An 18,681-nucleotide genomic window follows, 5' to 3' on the forward strand; every position below is an offset into this window, starting at 1 on the left:
CATCAGTTTCTCAAACTGTTGTTCTTTCTATGTAGGATCAAAAACACATGTGCTTTTTTTTTTCCAGAGGGGGCAGGGCAATCCATAGAAATTTTCCATCTTAGAGTTCCTTCCTCAGAAACTTAAAAAGAGAGCCATTTCTTTGAAATGGCATATGGTGTGTGTATGTGTGTGTGTGTGTTCCCTGCTCATGCCAGAAGGACATGATTTAGTTTGAATTTTTTTTTAGCTTAAAAAAAGAACTCACAATGAAAACAATGTGTGGATGGGTCTCATTCAATATGTTTCTGGAAGGCTGCCTTGTTCTTTGTGCGTTCGTGAGTTCCTTGGATGCTGCTGACGGCCTCTGGATGGCGTGCTCTCTCATAGAAGGTCCAAAGTGGGGCTCCCTCCTCCTCTGCCTGACAGAGGGGCCCTGGGCACAGCATTCCCGTCTGAATGTTTCCATCAGGGGCATGGGGCCAGCAGTGGTCCGTGCTGGTCTGTGAGGATCCTGAGTCCTCAGATGAGCCAGTGTCAAGCTTTATCCTCAGTTTATGTGCACAGCGAAGCTGATCCCAGAGGCAAATGTATAGTTGGGCTCAGGTGCCAGGGCCCAGGGCTGAGGGCTGAGTGGATTCAGCAGGGCCACTAGGTCAGTGAGTTGTACACAGAGGACCATAAAGATGAAAGATGCAGGTGCAGAGCCTGCACCCAGCACCCACACCCCTCCCCCGCCCCACATCCCCCCTGAAGATGCCCCTCCCCAACCTGTATCCCCCCCTGAAGCTGCCCGTATCCCTCCTGAAGCCTTGGTGAGTCACCAGCTGGGACGAGCATGGCTCTTCCCTGGGGATGTGCAGGTGACACTTCACACAGCAGGGTTGTTCCTGTAGGAAGGAGCTTGGAGTTCATCAATCCCCATTGTACAGAAAGATAACATGAGACTCAGACTGGGGACTTAATGCTCCCAGTGTCCCAGGGCTACCTAGTGGCAGAATCAGTCTGGGGTTCCTGGCCGATGCATGCCCAGCCCCATGTGGCCTGGCTGTATCACGTGGTCTTCTGAAAGATTTCATCAGAGCACATGACTCCCTGCTCAGTACCCTAGGAAACTAAATCTGCCAGAAAAGGACCCCCAAGTCTTTTCTAGGGCCCATCCAGGCTTATAGGACCTCTTCTGTCTCTCCCAGCTCTATCCCTCTGCTCCAGCCCAGGTGGCCAGGTGCTGAGACCACCAAGCTCTTCTCCCCACCCACCACCCACCCACCAGGCCTTTGCAATGGCCATGCCCCTTGCCAGGCCCACCCTCTTCCCTGAGAGCCCTGACTTCCTTCCTCATGTCATCCGAGGCCCCTGTGTTCCCCTGCCCAGCTGGGTTTCCTTCTTAGCCTCATCACCCCTGGCATTATATCATCAGTGTATTTCTGGTTTGCTCTCTGCTTGTCTCCTCTCCCAGGAAACTCTACAGCTTTGTGGTAGCAGCAGTGTAGGTGGCTCGGTGATGCGCACCTCCCGGACCTGGAGCCGGGCTTTGACAGAGCCAGCCCTTGATACAAGCTGGATGAATGAATGAATGGATGGCTGTTGCTATGGTGATGGCCGCCTAGAAGTAGCCCCCTGATATGAATGGCCTGGGTGGTTCTCTGAGGGTGGGCAGAGGGGCCTGGACCGCAGGTCCCAGGTTGGACTCCTTGCTCTCTGCTGGCTTATGGGAGGCCCGCTGTCCATCCTGGGAGTTGCTGGATTGGAAGTGAGTGCTCAGAGGCCCTATGGTTGATGGTCAGCTTTGTGCAGAGGTCTCCGGGAAAGTACATGGGGCTGAGTGGGTAGATTCAGTGAAACCAGCAGTCAAACTAGTTGGTCTCCTAGAGTGGAGACACACCACTCTGAGCCTTGATGTTTTTTCCTGAAAAATGGGGATAAGGACAGGGTTGATGGTCGAACTAAGCAAGACACTGTAAGCAAAGCTGCATGAGGCCGCTGATGTCACTAAGAATGAGCATCTGGGCCCATTCCTTCCTGACCCTGGTGGGGCCTGCTACGCTCAGCAGCTGGCCGACCCAACACCTTCCCCACCCTGACTAGAGGAACTTCTGAAATGCATTCCCAGGCTTGTCCTGAGGATCCCAAGGGGGTGAGGCCAGAGCCCCTGCTGCCTGCTACTTCTATGGGTGTCAGCTGCCCGGGGGGCAGCAGGGCTGGGGGAATTCGTGCCTGGTGGCCCTGACTTGAGAACGAGGAAGCTGCTTTCCTTGGTAACCTCCACAGCCTGCACACCAGGACCTGGCAGAAAGGAGGGAGCAACCCCAGCTGCAGCAGGACCTGTGGGTGGGTGTCTCTTATGCCTCTGCTGGGAAGCCCCAGGCCCCTCCTCCGCCACCTTGTGCACGCGTGCATGCGCACACACAGAGCCTGGTCTTGTGCAGCTGGCACCTTGGTGCCACCTCCGTTTCATATTTGCCTGGTCAGCTACCATGAGCACTCCATTCCTGGAGTTTTCACAGCTCTATAGACCTGATGAAGTTGAATGAAACCTGAGAAGAGCACTGCTAGCTGGTGAGGTGGAGGGGAAGGTCTGGGCTCTCCTGGCATCAGGGGATCCCCTTCAACCTTGGCAGGCACAAGATCCGGGAGAAAGGAGCACCCCAAGGTGCTGGGAGGTTGGTCAGTGGAAAGAATAGGAATTCTGGGACAAATACAGCCTGGGCTCTCAGTCAAGACCCAGGAACTGATGTTTGCAAAGCACTGAGAGCAGGGCCTGGGACTGTGTGAGCGTTTGTTAAATATGACACATCAACAAGGTGGGGACAGACAGACCCCAGGATCACTCTTGGACCCAGAGACTGCCTCCGAGTGTTCGTTGGAACTGGGCAGAGGGAAAAGCCTATGCCCAGCTGTCCCGGGCCTTGGATTCCCCTCCTGGCTCTATCATCTTTCAGCTCCACAACTTTGAGCTGAAATCGGCCTTGGTCTCCATTTCCTTATCTATGAAATGGGCACAGTGACACCTACCCTGGCTGTCTCGGGGAGCCTTTTGAATATGCAGGGAAACAGTCAGAAATAGACAAAAACAAACCATGTTTATTTTATTAGCAAATACTGTTATCTGATCTGCCTGGCTGTGTTTTAAGAAAATTTTAAAAAACATCATAAAGGCCCTTTCCTGCAGGTTTGGAAAGGTGAACACTGCTTCTCTGCTGACTCCCCTGGGGTTCAGAGAACCCCACTTTGCCTCCTAGGCTGTAAGCAGACCAGCACCAGCCTTCTGCCCTTCCGCCCTCCCCAGGGTCTGCAGTAAGCAGAGGAAGACTTGTCGCACACCCTAGGGCCAGTAAATGGTATAGTCGTGGTTTGATTGCCTTTTTATACCGTTCATTGAGTTCTCATGGCAAGAATACTGGAGTGCTTTGCATTCCCTCCTTCAGTAGACCATGTTTTGTCAGAACTCTCTGCTGTGACCATGTTTTGTCAGAACTCTCTGCTGCATGTGTCAGAACGCATGGCTCATAGCTTCACTGGGTTTCACAAGTCCCTTTGCCATGATAAGACTGTGGTCCATGAAGGGGAATATTCCTTGCAACCCTGAATATTCATTGGAAGGGCTGATGCTGAAGCTGAAGCTCCAGTACTTTGGCCACCTGATACAAAGTGCCGACTCACTGGCAGAGATCCTAATGCTGGGAAAGATGGAAGGCGAAAGAAGGGACAGCAGAAGATGAGATGGTTAGGTAGCATCACCGACTCCGTGGACTTGAACTTGTGCAAACTTCAGGAGAGAGTGGAGGACAGAGAAACCTGTTGTGCCGCAGTCCATGGGCTCACAAAGAGGCAGACACGGCTTGGCAGCTGAACAACAACAACATGGTTTGATTATGGCCGTGGAGCTCCGAACATTAGTGATAATTGTCATCATCAATAGTACAGACAGGGTGCTTTTATGTGCACTGGCATCTCTCAGCAGGAGCATTTTATCTTCATGGCAGCCATACGGGTGGTTACTGTTACTCGTCTTCGGATTGGACACAGAGAGATGCAGAGAGGTAACGGAGTTTGCCCAAAACCAGGAGTTGGTGAGCAGCAGCTGGTCTCCAGGTCTCTGACTCCCAGAGGCTGTCCGCTCCTCCTGTCACTGTTTTCAGAGTCATAGCTGCATGCCCAGCCTCACCTCCTCAGAGGACAGGGCATGATGGGAGAAGAGGTTGGTCGTTTCCGCAATCAGCAGCCCCAAAAGGGAGCGCCCAGCCACAGGGATGGGGCAGTGTGCTGGCATCATGTTCCCTTGGCGCCCGAGATTTGTGGAGTCTGGGCTTGGCAAATTGATTCAATCAGGGTGAGAAGATTTGCTTTCTTTATCCCCAGCCCCCGTGGAGGGTGTCAGGATTGTAGAATTAGGAAGATACAATTAAATACATGAAAGTTAAGGTTAAATGTCAGGAGAAAAGTTTACTCTTCTTAAGAATTCATAAGCGATGAACCCAAGTGTCCATCAGCGAATGAATGTGTAGTCCAGATGTGGTGGTATATCTATGCAGTGAATATTAACCAGCCTTAAAAAAGGAAGTTCTCCCACTCAGCCCTAAGAAGAATGAAATCATGCCGTTCGCAACAACATGGGTGGACCTAGAGACTGTTATACTAAGTGAAGTAAATTAGAGAATGACGAATACCAGAAGATATCACTTGTATGTAGAATCTAAAAAAATTAATACAAACGAACCTATTTACAAAACAGAAATAGACTCATAGAAGTAGAGAACAGATTTGTGGTTGCCGAGGGGGAGGGAGGTAGGGGAAGGGTAGATTGGGAGTTTGACATGAGCAGGTGCAAACTAGTATATAGAGAATGGATAAACAAGGTCCTACTGTACAGGGAACTGCAGTCCATACCCTGTGATAAACCTTCATGGGAAAGAATATGACAAAGAATATATATATGTATAACTGAGTCACTTTGGTGTACAGCAGAAATGAACACAATTTCAAGTCAACTCTACTTTAGTAAAATATATTTTTTAAAAAAAGAAAATTTGGGCACAAGCCACAGTGGATGAACCTTGGGGACGTTATGCTAAGTGAAGTCAGCCAATCACAAGACAAGAGACACTGTGATTCTGCTCATAGGAGGTCCCTAAAGGAGAATGGTGATTGCCTGGGGGAGGGGGAGCTGGTGTTGAATGTGGAGAAAGTTTCAGTCCGAGACGATGGAAAGAATTCTGGTGATGCATGGTGGAGGCACACTCAATTGTGCGCTTATAGATGGTTAACATGGTAAATTTTCTGTTACATGTATTTTACCACAATCAGAAAAGATTTCGTGGTGTTTCCAGTACTAGGATCCGCTTGGACAAAACCCACAGCATTATCTGTGTGTCTTTATCACCTCAAGTCTGACAGTCAGCTGACCTGTGCACATGGAAAACAGACCCACCTGACTTCTTTAAACTCTTGGGTAATTTAGACTCAACACTCATCCTCTTTGGCCCATGGCTCTCAGCCTGAGTGAGAGCTGACTGAGAAATCTTAGCCCTTTCCCAGTCTCACTACTTTTTAAAGAGCCTTGTTTTCTTAAGGCCTATAATTATGTTTGCCTCCAGGGTACCCAGGAATTTTCTTTTTTTAATAAGCAAAGAGCATCCTACAATTATCATGATGATTTGTGGAGGGCAGGCCAAGTGCAGACAGGAGGCTGACGCACTCTGGAAGCTGGGTCTCACGTGTTGGCATTGGCATCCCGGGGGCCGGAGCACTTGGGGTCTGTAATTAATATTAAGAGCTGGAGAATTAACAGACCCACAAAGGTGTCCACTGTGGCTGCCAACGGGACGGGGCGGGCGGCTCAGTGGGATTGGCCTGACGGAGGCTGGCTGCAGCCAGGAGCGGTCCTGCCTCCGCAGCCGGTTCTAGGTAAACACCTCCGCCTGGGTGACTGAGAGCCCAGATGCCCTGACCTGGGGCTGCCGGAGCCACATCCAGCCAAGGCCGGGATGCGCAGAAGCCTGTCGGCGCTGTCAGCCCTGATTTGCGGCCAAGTCTGTCATCTCCCTGAGTTCAAAGAGCGCTTAGCTGCTTGTCTTTGTCAAGAGCGCGGTTGGGGATCTTTTATGTGAAAGATGTAGGGTTCTCGGGCTGACTTTGATTATTTATTCATCCCCCTTCGTGGGTGTGTGATAGCTGGGCACCCCGGAGCCCCCCTGTCCTGACCGTTCTTGCTCTGAAATTTATCGAGCTTTAAAGCCCTTTGAAAATTGCTTTTTGAGGGAGGGGAAAAGTTTCTGAAGTCCTGTTTCTCTCTCCCCTCCGCAGTGCCGCCACATCTCCTGCCACCGTTCCACGCCCCCTTCCCGATTGACATGCGACACCAGGAGGGACGGTACCATTACGAGCCTCACTCTGTCCCCGGCGTGCATGGGTAAGTTCCACCCACCGCCCCGCCTCAGTCTCTCTGCTCCCCAGTGGACTTTGCCCACCTGTTTCACCTAGGCGAGCACTGACCCCGTGTGAAGGGGGCTGTCGTGTGAACCCCAGCTCTCCTCTGGTTTCCTGAGAGGGAAGTGCACCCGCCTCCCACATCACAGCTTCCAGGGTTGCAGGGGGGCCCTTGTGTCCAACAGCACCCTGAGACTCTTCCCCATCTAGGCAGCGAGGACATTCTGCAGGCCAAAGTCCCCATATTAATACCGTGACTCTGGATAGATGTTGTTCCAACATAATCATTCAGAGCACCCCACCCTTTTCACGCCCTCAAGTATCCCAGTTCAGACAGTGAATTATAGAGTCTCCCTACTGATAAGGACAAGTTCAAAGTTATACTTTGGGGCCTCTCCTGCTCCCTGCTTTGAGACCACCACCACCCGCCGCCACCCCTCACCCCTTCCCAGTGAAGGAGCTCATCCCCTGTGTCTCTCTCTTTATTCTTGCTTCTGTCCCTCTTCACTCCCACCTTCGGGCTCAGAGCCCATAGCCGATGTCTCTCTTCTTGGTTTTAATGACTCCAAGACCTGAGCCCTTGCTACAATGTCCCTTTTGCTTCTAGAAAAGAGACTAAACCCTCTGCCCCACCTCCTGTACCTCTGCTGTGCCTCTTGACCAGACATCTCCCATTCCACGCCAAGCTGCCATTTATGGTTCCAGCCCCCATGTACCTGGGTCTCAACCCCTGCTGCCCAGCCGCCTGGAATGGCCCCTTCTGCAGACCCCTGAAGCCTTGGCTCAGGACCCGCCTTCTCTGGGAAGCCCACCCCGAGTGGGGGCCCTCCCCCGGATTCCCACCACCCTGTAACACTGGAATGAGCTGTTTTTACACTGCCTCCAGCGGACTCTGGGCTTTGCTCTGATTCCCACCTTGACGATGGCTGACATGTGTGTAATAAGTTCACAATCAATGTTTGCTGAGCAGAGAACCCCCTCCACGCTTTCCACCTGCTGAAGACAGACCCTGCCACCTCTCCCAGCTCCCGCTGGAATAAAGTCAGTCAAAACTTGCTGACCCCTCTCTGTATTCAAAATTCTGTGCCCGAGCAGGGGGCAGGTAACTTCTACACTCACTGCTCACCCCAGACAGAGCAAATCTGGGACTTCTGTTTGCTTTTTAAAGATATTTTGTATTCTGGAATAATCTCAGACATTTAAAAATAAGTTGCAAAAATATACAAAGATTTCCTGTATATCCTCACCCTATTCCTCAGACATTCATATCTTACATAACCAAAGACTGGTTCAGTGTTATTAACTAACTCATAAATCTTGTCTAAATTTCATCAGTTGCCTGTGGATATCCTTTTTTCCTCTGTTCAGGATTCAGCCCTTACATTTAGTTGTCATAACTCCTTAGTCATCTTTACCCCAGGACATGGCTCAGTCTCTTTTGCCTTTCATGACCTTGACACATTTTTTCTCTTTTTCCATTATGGCTTATCAATTGAATATAGTTCCCTGTGTAATACAGTAGGACCTTGTTGTCTATCCATCTGTATGTAATAGTTTGCATCTGCTAACCCCAGATTTCCAGTCCTTCCCTTCTCCATCCTCCCTCTCTGTTCTCTATAACTGAGCCTGTGTCTGTGTCATAGAAATGTAATATTTTAGATCCTTCATATAAGCAATATCATGCTATTTGTCTTTCTCTGTCTGACTTACTTCACTTAGTATGATAATCTCTAGGTTCATCCATGTTGCTGCAGACGGTATTATTTCATTCTTTTTTATGACTGAGTTATATACCATGGTGTATATGTAACACATCTTTATCCATTCATTTGCCATTTAGGTTACTTCCATGTCTTGGCTATTGTGAACAGCACTGCTATGAACATAGGACTGCTTGTATCTTTTTATATTTGAATTTTGTCTAGGTATTTACCCAGGACATACATACCCTGGATTGCTAGATCATGTGTCAACTCTGTTTTCAGTTTGTTGAGGAACCTCCACTACTCTTCTTCATAGTGGCTGTACCAGTTTACACATGACCTTGACACTTGAAGAGGAAAGGCCACTTAATGTATAGAATGTGCTCAATTTGTGTTTGCCTGATGTTGCCTCCTGATAAATTCAGATGGTGCATTGCAGGGATACTGCCATGGAAATGCTGCTCTCCAATCCTCGAACATCATGTCCAGGGCCCATGATGGCCATACTTCTCATCCCTGGAAATCCTGACTTTGATTATTTGCTTACAGTGAGGTGTGCTGGGTTTCTCCACTTTAAAGCTGGTCCCTTTGTAATTGCAAGTCTCTTGTGGAACAGTACTTGGATAATACGTAAATTCCTATTTCTCACAATATTTTCAGCCACTCACTTAAACATCCATTGATGATTCTTGCCAAAAACAGTAACTACTATTATTTGCCAAGTGGTGATTTTCTATTTCTGTGATTCTTTCCACATTTATCGATTAAATTCTCCTGTAAGGAAGACCTGTCTGTTCTCCCCCATTTCTCTATTTATTTGATCACTTTTGTATCAAATCAATGTGTGGATATTTGTGTTCTTCCAAGAGTTCTACTCCATTGCTATCACTACTCATTTTGTTGTTCAAATTGTTCCAGGTTTGCCCATTGGGAGTCCCTTCAGGTTGTCCCCTTTGATGTGTTTGGATCTTTGCGTTTTACCTCGGTGCCCGCAGCTGGTGCTTGCTTGACTAGGACCTGCCCTGGGCAGGCTTGTATCCCCCTGGTGGATGGTGGGGCCATTTCAGCCCTCTGCCCACAGCTCAGGCAGCTTCTGGAAGGTGTGTCCTATTAGAGCTGGTGGATCACTGCAGAGTGGCTCAGCTGGTGGCAGCTAAGAATCCTCTGAGTATCAGGGGAGCTGAATCCCTTTTCAGAAGGGGGTTGAAATGGCTGTTTTTCTGTTCTTGGAAACTGTCGAGCTGATTCCATGACACAGATCCTGGGCTTGGCAGGCCTACAATGAAGTGCTCCCGGCAAGGAGCCCCATGCTGGTTATAGACCAGGGCAAGGCTGAGAGCTCCCTGGGGGAGCATGCAGGCAGGCATACATGTGTCACTGTGCCGGGGAACATCCAGGCACCCATGGCCCCACATACCTAGGGACAGTGATAGAGATAGAAGAATACCTCACTATTAACAATTGCCGTTTCTCAAAGTAACCAACCTTTGGACAAGCTCTGCCTATAAACAATTCATGTGTTCATCTTACTTAATCCTCTTAACCCTATAAGGTGTGTGTCTTGTGTCGGCCCCATTTTACAGATGAAGGAACTGAGGCAGCACAGAGTGGTTAAATAATTCATCATTAGGGCCCCGCCCCCCAACTTAGGGAGTGAAAGCGTTAGGAACCTAATTATGGCCCTCAGGCCAGACACTGGCTTCTCCCTTGGGAGCATGTGTATGACCACAGGTCCCCTGTGTGTGTCCACACAATTCCTTCTTGGAAGCTCATATAACCCTTTAGCAGGACACTGCCCCCCGAATTCAGTGGTTCCCCAAACCTCTGGACCAGCAGCATAAGCCTGCTAGGAATGCAGGGTCTCAGGCTTGGGCCCAGACCTGCTGAGTCAGAGGCTCTAGGATGGGCCCACCATTTGTGTTTAACACACATTACAGGTTTGAGATGCTCTGTCTGCAGGCAGGAACTTGTCACTGAATCAGGGGGCCCTTCGAACTGTTAGTCCCTGGCTTAATGGAGAGCTGTGGTTGAGAGGTAGTCCCTGAGCCTTCTCCAGACTTTGTCATCCCCTAGGTCAGGGCTGGACACAGGTCATGTCCCCCTTCTGGGCCTGCTTCTCTCCTGGCCAGTAAGGAGAAGTAAGTCTTCTGGGCCTAAAATCAAGGTGTTAGCAGGGCTGGTTTCCTTCTGGAACCTTCCAGCTCCAGGAGAGCATCCATTTCCTTGAGTTTTCTAGCTTCTGGAGGCTGCCTCCATGCCCATGATCCCTGCCTCTCGCCACATTGCCTTTATGTCCCCTGCTTCTTTTCTCACATTGCCTTCTTTCTCATCTGCAGTAGTTTTCTTCCTCTGCCACTCTTAGAAGGACGCCAGTGATGCTTTTAGTGTGAAATCCAGGATCATCTTCCGGTCTCAGGAACCTTAACTCAAATACATCTGCAAAGCCCCTTTTCCCACAGAAGGTGACATTCATGGGTTCCAAGGATTAGGACACAGACATCTCTGGGTGTCACCATTCAGCTCGTTTGTGCTCATAAAGTTTCAGTGGTGAAGCCTGGCATCACCCAGTAGAAGACAGTAAAGGGTGTCAATCATTTGTGCAGGGCCTACTAGGGCCAAGCTCTGTACTGGAGCCTGGTTGGGCTGTATTAGTTGAGCTTCCTGATTGCCTGTGAAATGAGGTTATAATCTGCATCCTGTGGATGCAGACACTGAGGTTCAGAGAGGTGCACTGATTTTCACATGTCATCCGTGCAAGGTGGACCTGTTTGCTTCCCCTCAAGGGTTGAGGAGCCCACCTGCCCCTCAAAGCCCACCTCCTGCTAGGGTGGGCTCCGAGTGGCTACACACTATCCTGGTTCCTTCCCCCCAGGCCACAGGAGGAATACAGCCATTGGGCCCTGGGAAGCCCACCCCTTCATCCCCCGAGTGGGTGCCCCAGGTGGGAAACAGGATAAAGCCTAGAAGAAAAAATGGGCCCCCTGGCTGTGACTTTTCTGTGATCAATGTGGTCTGATCCTGTGGAGCACGCCATCCACCAAGCCCGTGCTGTAGCCACTCCTCCTCATCGTTGCCAAGTGCATCTAATTACACAAACATTGTGCAGCAAATGAGTTGCAGTGTCATCTCCCGTCCCACCTTCAGAGCCTCTGCAGCTGCTGGCACCCAAGGCCACTGCCCATTGGCTCTCTTGGCCGCGGTGGGCATGGCTCCAGGGGGAGCGCCCCACCACTGGCCCCTCACCCTGCTACCTGGGCTTGAACCCAGGACTGAACGCACCAGCTTTGGGAGGTAACCATCTAATCAATCTGAACAGATAAACCCCAGTTTTCTCATCTATAAAAGTGCATGATAATAGTAACTATCCCATTGACTGAGTTATTTGAAAAATTAAATAGGGTAATACAAATAGCGTATTTGGAACTGTGTGGAAACTTGCCGTGGACACATTGTGATTGCTGTTGTTATTTCTGTTGGCCTATTAGAGAGGGGTTCACTGTGGCAGAGGTAAGCCATGGCGTGACCTTGGAAGGGGATGCTGTCTGGGGGCTGTACCATGGGGAGGTGGGAAATGGGGCTGAAGAGGAACTGCTGGGGATGGAGGGAGGGGGGGTCTTCTCCCACCACCCCCTACCCTCCCCAGTTGAGGAATTTGGACTATTTCCTTTTGGTGACCAGGAGCAGGAGGGAGTGGTCTGATTCATTTTCAGGGTAATTGTAGGAGCTGCTAGAGGATGGGCAGAAGAAATGGGAGACCATAGGAAGGAGATGGGCTATAGCAATCACTGTGGTCAGACAGAGGAGGAGACTGGCCAGGGTTGGCTGCACACCTCCCCAAGCAGGCAGCTACTCATGGGAGGGGCAGGCAGTGGGTCTAGAGTGGGAAATCCACTCAGCACCACCCAACTGGGCAGCTTCCTCCTAGATAGCCATCCCAACTGCACAGCTTCCTCATAGATAGCCATCCCACTTCCCAGCTCTCTCCAGACCCACCTTCCAGTCCCCTGGAGGTGCAAACTCACCACAGGCCTTGCACAGTTTATGAATGCTTAGGTGGTTCCTGAAGAGTAAATGGTCAGGACTGCGGATACAGCCCCTGTCACCTGTGTAAACCACGGGTGATGGGGAGGCAGATGGATGGGAGGGTGTGTTTGCTGGTCAGGTGTGGTTCTTCTGTGACACCCCCACCCCACCATGGGCACGGGCTCCTGAGACTCCGAGAGTCCATTCTCAAGGGCAGGAGAGAAGGTCCTGTAGTCTCTCCATCACCTGGTGACTACTAGCAGGAAACAGGAGCTCTGTGGATGTCCTCCACCCCTGCCCCTTGGAACTAGGCTCAGCAGGTCACGTGGAGAACCAAGGCTGAGGTGGGGCACAGTGGGGCCCTCAGCTGGAGCCCCCACCTTCTCGGTGTGCATGGGAGTGGGGACTGCCTTGGGCCCAGATTCACTCACATGCTTGCAGGAAGGGCAGAAGCTCATATTCCTGGTGCAGGGGCTGGGTGGATTCTCAACTCGCCATGCTGTTTGTAGGGTCCTTACCATCCCAGTCCTGCCCTAGGGCTTCGTAGAGGACCAGTTCCAGCTGCTTGCAGCCCAGAAGGGCTAGAGAGACTAGCTCATGGAGCAGTTCTCATACTTGGCTGTAAATCTGAACTAGGATGTGTCTTAAAGATGCACATTCCTAGGCAGTGACCCCAGAGTGGTTGTGCAGAGTCATAGAGGTAGCAAGCATTTAGGCCTTTTCCCTCCGTGCTAACAACTCTGCGATATGGGTGTTAAATATGCCCTGCTTCCTTTTCATTACCTTCTCACAGAAGCCCACAAGATGACCTGAATCTCTCCATATTCTCAGCCTGCAGAAGGAGATGTACGTACAGGGACAAGAGAGGGAGGGAAGGAAAGGGGACAGACATAGCATCTCAACCGTAGGGAGGACAGTTGCCTCCATTCTCCACTCACCGGGCTCCATACCTGACCTCTGACGTCCATGACCCCAGTACCTGCCTGGACTCCGGACCACCACTAATTGCTCCCCTGCATCAGCTGATCCTGAGCTGTGATTGGTGGACAATACTCCAGCAGTCACAACCCAGGCCACGCTGCACAGAGAAGGAGCAGGGGGTAGGGTGGGGTTGTTGCTAGAGACAGGTGGCTCTGGGGCTTAGCCATCAGTTCATGGAAAGGCCACACGCTGACCCAGGTCCTGTCAGGAAAGAACAGGAGTATCAGCTGGTGGGTGTGAGGGCTTCCACCTTTCACTACCCTCTGGATACTCTGTCACGTGTGCCAGTTGCCCAGCACCCACTGAGAGCCATCCAGGGTGTCTGAACCCTACCTCTTCCTGGTGACTGCACATGAATACAAATGGTCATCCCCACTTCTCTCAAGAAAGTAGTTTCTAGGCTGTTGCTGGCTGAGCTCATGAACCGTCAGGTCTGGATGGATCTGAAGATGGAGTTTTCCAAAGTCAGTGTTCCATCAAGATGGCATGCTCATAGCTTGATAAACACACAGCTGGCCTGGCTCGCAGCTGACCTGCATTGTCCTGGGCCTCTAACAGCTCTGTTCTCAGCCAGCCACCGAGGGGAGCAGAAAGATATGTGGAAATTTTCTTGATTCTTGGCCCACACGCCAGGTTCACATTCAGAGGGGAACGGGCTTTATTTGTGTTTCAAGAAGAGCATTCTCTGCCCTCAGCAATCATGCATGCTTCTGTTGAGTGCGATGGGACAGAGGAAGAGATGTCTGAAGGGCATGTCTACCTGGCTCCTGGGCCAAGATGCTGGGTGGGCCCAGGGTTGCCCACCAGGGAAGGGCCTTGTCTTCCTTCATGTCAGTCGACACTGCCCTTCCTTCTCCAGGGAGTGCTCCTTAAAAGCTGTAAGGCTGACCACTTCTTCAGAGGAACTGCCCAGCAAGTGAACGTGGAACCTGGAAAACCCCTGGGACAAGGCAGTTTGTAGGGCAGCTCCCCCTCCTCCCATGGCTGTCTGAGAGTCGAGTGACAGGTTGATGTGGAACCTTGCCTCCTGGGGATGGGCGTGGCCCTTAAAGAGCCCTCAAGGCAGGTCCTTTCCTCTCTCTGGGCGGCAGGATGCTGGGCTCAGACTAACTGAGATGCAGTCACAGCAGCTTATGTCCAGCCCTCTGGATTATGTCATCTGCATAGCTCAGTCAGTAAAGCATCTGCCTGCAATGCAGCAGCCCTGCCTGGGTGGAAAAGATTCCTCTGGAGAAGGAAATGGCAACCTATTCCAGTATTCTTGCCTGGAGAATCCCATAGACAGAGGAGCCTGGCGAGGCTACAATCCGTGGGGTCGTGAGAGTTGGACACGACTTAGCGACTAAACCATCACAAACCCTCATCAGTACCACTTGAGCATCTTCACACCTGCTGGATACATGGGGTAAACTGAGGCATGACAATGTTGGCTGCTGTCCCCAGGGACGTTCTAGTAAGTAGCACAGCAGGGACTGGAACCCGGACAGTTTGACTCTAGAGGGCTCCTCTTTGCCCCAGTCCCTCTGTGGAAGTCCCTCACGCTTAGAGAGCTTCAGATCCCCAGCTCCAGGAACGTGCTCAGCAGCATGGGACAGACAGCTCATTTATAATGGAATCTGCCTGTAAAAGTTTAATGAGGAGCGTGTCTGATAAGGCAGCCTGCTCTTTGATCTCTGCTGAATGCCGGCCCTTGCAGAGGAGTTGTTGCCTGACTCTGGGCTTTGCGGAGAGCCGTGTGGTCAGCTGAGGGCAGGAGGGGCCCCAAGAGTGAAGCAAATCTTGATGTACAGAAATGAGGTGGGTCTGCAGCAGGGGAGGGTATGCAGAGCTGGCATGGGGAAGAGTTCCCCCAGGGAAAAGGTCCTGCCGGGTGGAGAGGTGATCTTTCTCATTTCTCTCCTGACCCACTGGGCCCCCATCATCTTGGGCTGTTCCCATCCTACACCCCCAGGGTGTAGGCAGTACAGCGTGAGGCCAGAGTTCAAATCCTATGCCGTCTATGTACCCTTTACATTCTTGGGCTGGCTGCGTAACCTCTAGAGCCTTGGTTTCCCCATCTCTAAAACAGAGACAAAACAATCCCCTTCATGGGGTGCTTGTGAGAATTAGGTGAGTGAGTGGCGTGAAACAGAGAACAGGTCCTGGTACCTGGTGGTTACTGGATAATGGCTTGCTCTTTTCACTCTCCTGTTGACACCAGAAGGAAACCCATGTTTTGTTCCAGGCAATCTGCTGGGTGCTGGGCAGATTATGTTCTGTCCAGTCTTCTCAAATGCCCTGTGAGTTGCATGATAATTCTTCCCCATTCACAGAGCAGAAAATTTGAGGTTTCCAGAATTTAAGGGCTTCCCAAGATCACTCAGCCAGAAAGTGAGATCTAACCCTCAAGCCTGAGATCTTCTTTCTGCTGTGATTATTTTCAGGGAGGAAGGGGCATCTCATTGTAGGTCTTAGGGCTATGGTGTGTTATCTGTGCTATAATCAATCCAAAGGAATTAATCACTAACAGTAAAATCTCAGGTGTTGGTGGACAGATTGGCCTTTGACCTGGGGGTTCTTTTTCCACTGCTTGTGTCCATGTCGTTCACTCTGGGTGAAGGCTGCTGCCAGTGCCCAGAATGCATCCATTTATTGAGCTTAATTCTTTCTTGCTGGATTTATCTGTGTCCCAAGGGCGATCACTCAGGGTCACTCTTGCCAGCCTTAGTCCACATCTGTTGAGGGAATCTGTGAGCAGTGAACTGCCCCTGAGTCCTGTTGCAGCTGCTCTCCAAGCCTTCATTACTGCAGCCAGCATTGCTGCATCAATGATGTGCTCCGGGACCCATGGAGAAGTGTATCTGGCACTGTGGGAGCCCGTTCTTTTGTCTTCCCCTTCCAGAAGCTGCACTCCTGACATGTGGATTTAACCTGTCCTGCCCAAGCAGAGCGGCGTTTAGTTGTTACTTCCCTCAGTGGGGAATTTCTCAGCACCTTTTCATTTGATGACACTCACCTACTGCCTTCAATGTGCTAGCCTTGCACCGGGCATGAGGGATGTGGCCCAAGGAGATGCAATCTTGGTACCCACAGATGGCTCCTGGCCTGGGAGGGGGAGGTAGGGCAGTTACAGAGTGATGTGCTTGGGTGGGGTACTGGGGAAACGGGGAACCCAGAGCACCAGGAAGCCAAGAGTGGCAAGCATTTATCAGCAGGAAGGCACAGAGGCTTGTCTCTGCCCGCATGACTTCTGGCCCCAGCCTGCTGGGGTGTGGGGGGAGCTCCCAGCCTTTCTGGAGTTGCCCTTGTCCTGTTGAGGGGCCTCGACTCCCAGGCCCTTTTCAAAGCACATACTAATGCATTCGGAAGCTTGGTAAAAATTGGCAGCACACCCACCTCTAAGAAGACAAGATGTCTTATCTAAACTATTTGGGATTATCCATTTAGCTTTGACAAGCAGCCAGGAAAGGAAATTCCACACACCCCTTTGGCTGGCCCAGGCCAGAGTCGAAGAATTCTCACTGGAGAGGAGATCCCCTCTATGTAGCCCACCCTCCACCCAGGCCTTTTCTCCTTGCTTAAACCCAGACTCCAGGAAAGCCTAACAAAGCCCCTCTCCCAACCCCGAGACCGAGTGTCTCACTCCCACCCATAGCTCCCCTTCCAGCCCCCTGCATTTGCCCTGTGATGGGACCATCCCCATAAAGCCATGACTTTCTGGAAGGTTCTACTCAGCTGTGCTCAGTCAAGGGTGACTTGTCTTACAGAAGCAGGATCCACATACCCAGAGCTGTCCCACACCTTAGGTACCTTGTGCTGTGCTTAGTTGCTCAGTCGTGTTCGACTCTTTGTGACCCCATAGACTGCAGCCCACCAGGCTAGTCTGTCCATAGGGATTCTCCAGGCAAGAATACTGGAGTGGGTTGCCATGCCCTCCTCCAGGGGATCTTTCCAACCCAGGGATCAAACCCAGGTCTCCCACATTGCAGGCAGATTGTTTACTGACTGAGCCATCAAGGAAGCCCAAGAATACTAGAGTGGGTAGCCTATCCCTTCTCCAGGGGATCTTCCCGACCCAGGAATTGAACCAGGGTCTCCTGCTTTGCAGGTGGATTCTTGATCAGCTGAGCTACCAGGGAAGCCCCCAGGTACCTTGTAGGGGGGAGCTAATCCAGTTGCCTCCCAAAACATGTGGATGGAATCCATCACCTCTCTGTCCCCCACCCAGCTCAGCCTGCACATATCAACAAGTGATCAGTTTGCTAGGGAAAAAACCCTCCTTGCTACTCCCCTCTTGTTTTTTCTGCTTTGGGGGTTTGGAAGTTTGAAAACGCTGATAACCTTCCCATCCTTCTGCTCTGATGAAAAGAAAATGTGATAAAGGGTGAGTGATTGAATTAAGCCCGGTTGTTTGTGTGGCTAGGTCTTAACCAAATCCATCTGTATGGCCTCCTTTGTAGGCGCAATTTTATAACCTAATTTCCCTACCCAAACATCGGTGTTTACTTAGCAAGAAATCTGCTCTTTGTCAGCTGAACACAGTGATTTCTTTATTATGGGTCTGCCCTGCGTAGGGAGTGACAGCTGAGAGCTGGCGCTCAGCTAGGTCTGGTGGAGCATGTGGGTCTCTACAGGGTGAGTGGAATGTCCGAAGGATTACATGTATACACAGATGTCTGTCTGTCACAGAGCAGGGTTAGGGTGAGGCTTAGCTGAGGCTGGCCAGGAGGGAACCTGGCAGCAGACAGATGGAGTGGCCAAGATGAGCCCACCAAGTGACCCTGAAGGCAACCACTGGACCTTTCAGCAGCCCTCACAGATTCTCCATGACCGCCCTGTGGTCTCTCCACTCCCCAACCCAGAACTTCCGTCCACTCAGCCAGCTTCTACCCAGCCACCTTTTTAAAAAGTTGGTCTTATTACTTTGAAGACGTACAGGAAAATAGCAGAAGCATGGTTATGATGTAAAGAGTAACAATACCCATTGGTTCCCTGCCCTGCCCAAGGATGGGGGATGTGCTGGTATCCTCGGGATGCTGTGTGCCCCTCCAGGGTCTTCCTTGGAGCTCCCTGTATCTTGGAGTTATCACCTTCCTGCGTCTGTAACAGTTCTACATGGTGTCTGCTGTTCAGTTGTTGAGTCGCATCTGATTCTGCAACCCCATGGACTGCAGCACGTCAGGCTCCTCTGTCTTCCATATCTCCCGAAGTTTGCTCAAATTCATGTCCATTGAGACCTGGTGTCTGACTCTCCTAATAATACATTGTTTGGTTTTCTCTGTGTGCTTTATATAAATAGAATTGTTGCAGATGGATTCTTGGGAAATCTGATTTCACAGGTCACAGAATGTTCCAGAGAGTCATCGCATTGATGCATGTGCTCTTAATTTGTGAATTCTCACTGCTCTGAAGCAATCTGGCCTGACAGGCACCTGAGATGCATCTGTGCTTTTGCTATCTTGAACATCATTGCAGTGAATGCTCTAACACTGATCTCCGGGGCTCGAGTACTGCCCGTTCTTTAGAATAAGTGTGTGTCTGAGAATGAAATTGCTAAGTCACAGGGTATTCATGTGTTAACCCTCCT

The 18,681-nt window shown here is 50.8% G+C and overlaps 1 protein-coding gene across 1 annotated transcript in view; it reads left to right on the forward strand.

The window, feature by feature from the left end:
- Window positions 1–18,681, forward strand: part of GLI2 (GLI family zinc finger 2) — a 265,521-nt gene that overhangs the window by 195,724 nt on the left and 51,116 nt on the right. Inside the window, exon 3 of the mRNA XM_010861267.1 lies at window positions 6,286–6,391. Within this exon, the coding sequence (XP_010859569.1) occupies window positions 6,286–6,391 (106 nt within the window). The remainder of the gene's footprint in view (window positions 1–6,285; window positions 6,392–18,681) is intronic.

Source organism: Bison bison, unplaced genomic scaffold, assembly GCF_000754665.1.
Source record: "Bison bison bison isolate TAMUID 2011002044 unplaced genomic scaffold, Bison_UMD1.0 scf7180017864471, whole genome shotgun sequence".
Classification (NCBI taxonomy): Eukaryota; Metazoa; Chordata; class Mammalia; order Artiodactyla; family Bovidae; genus Bison; species Bison bison.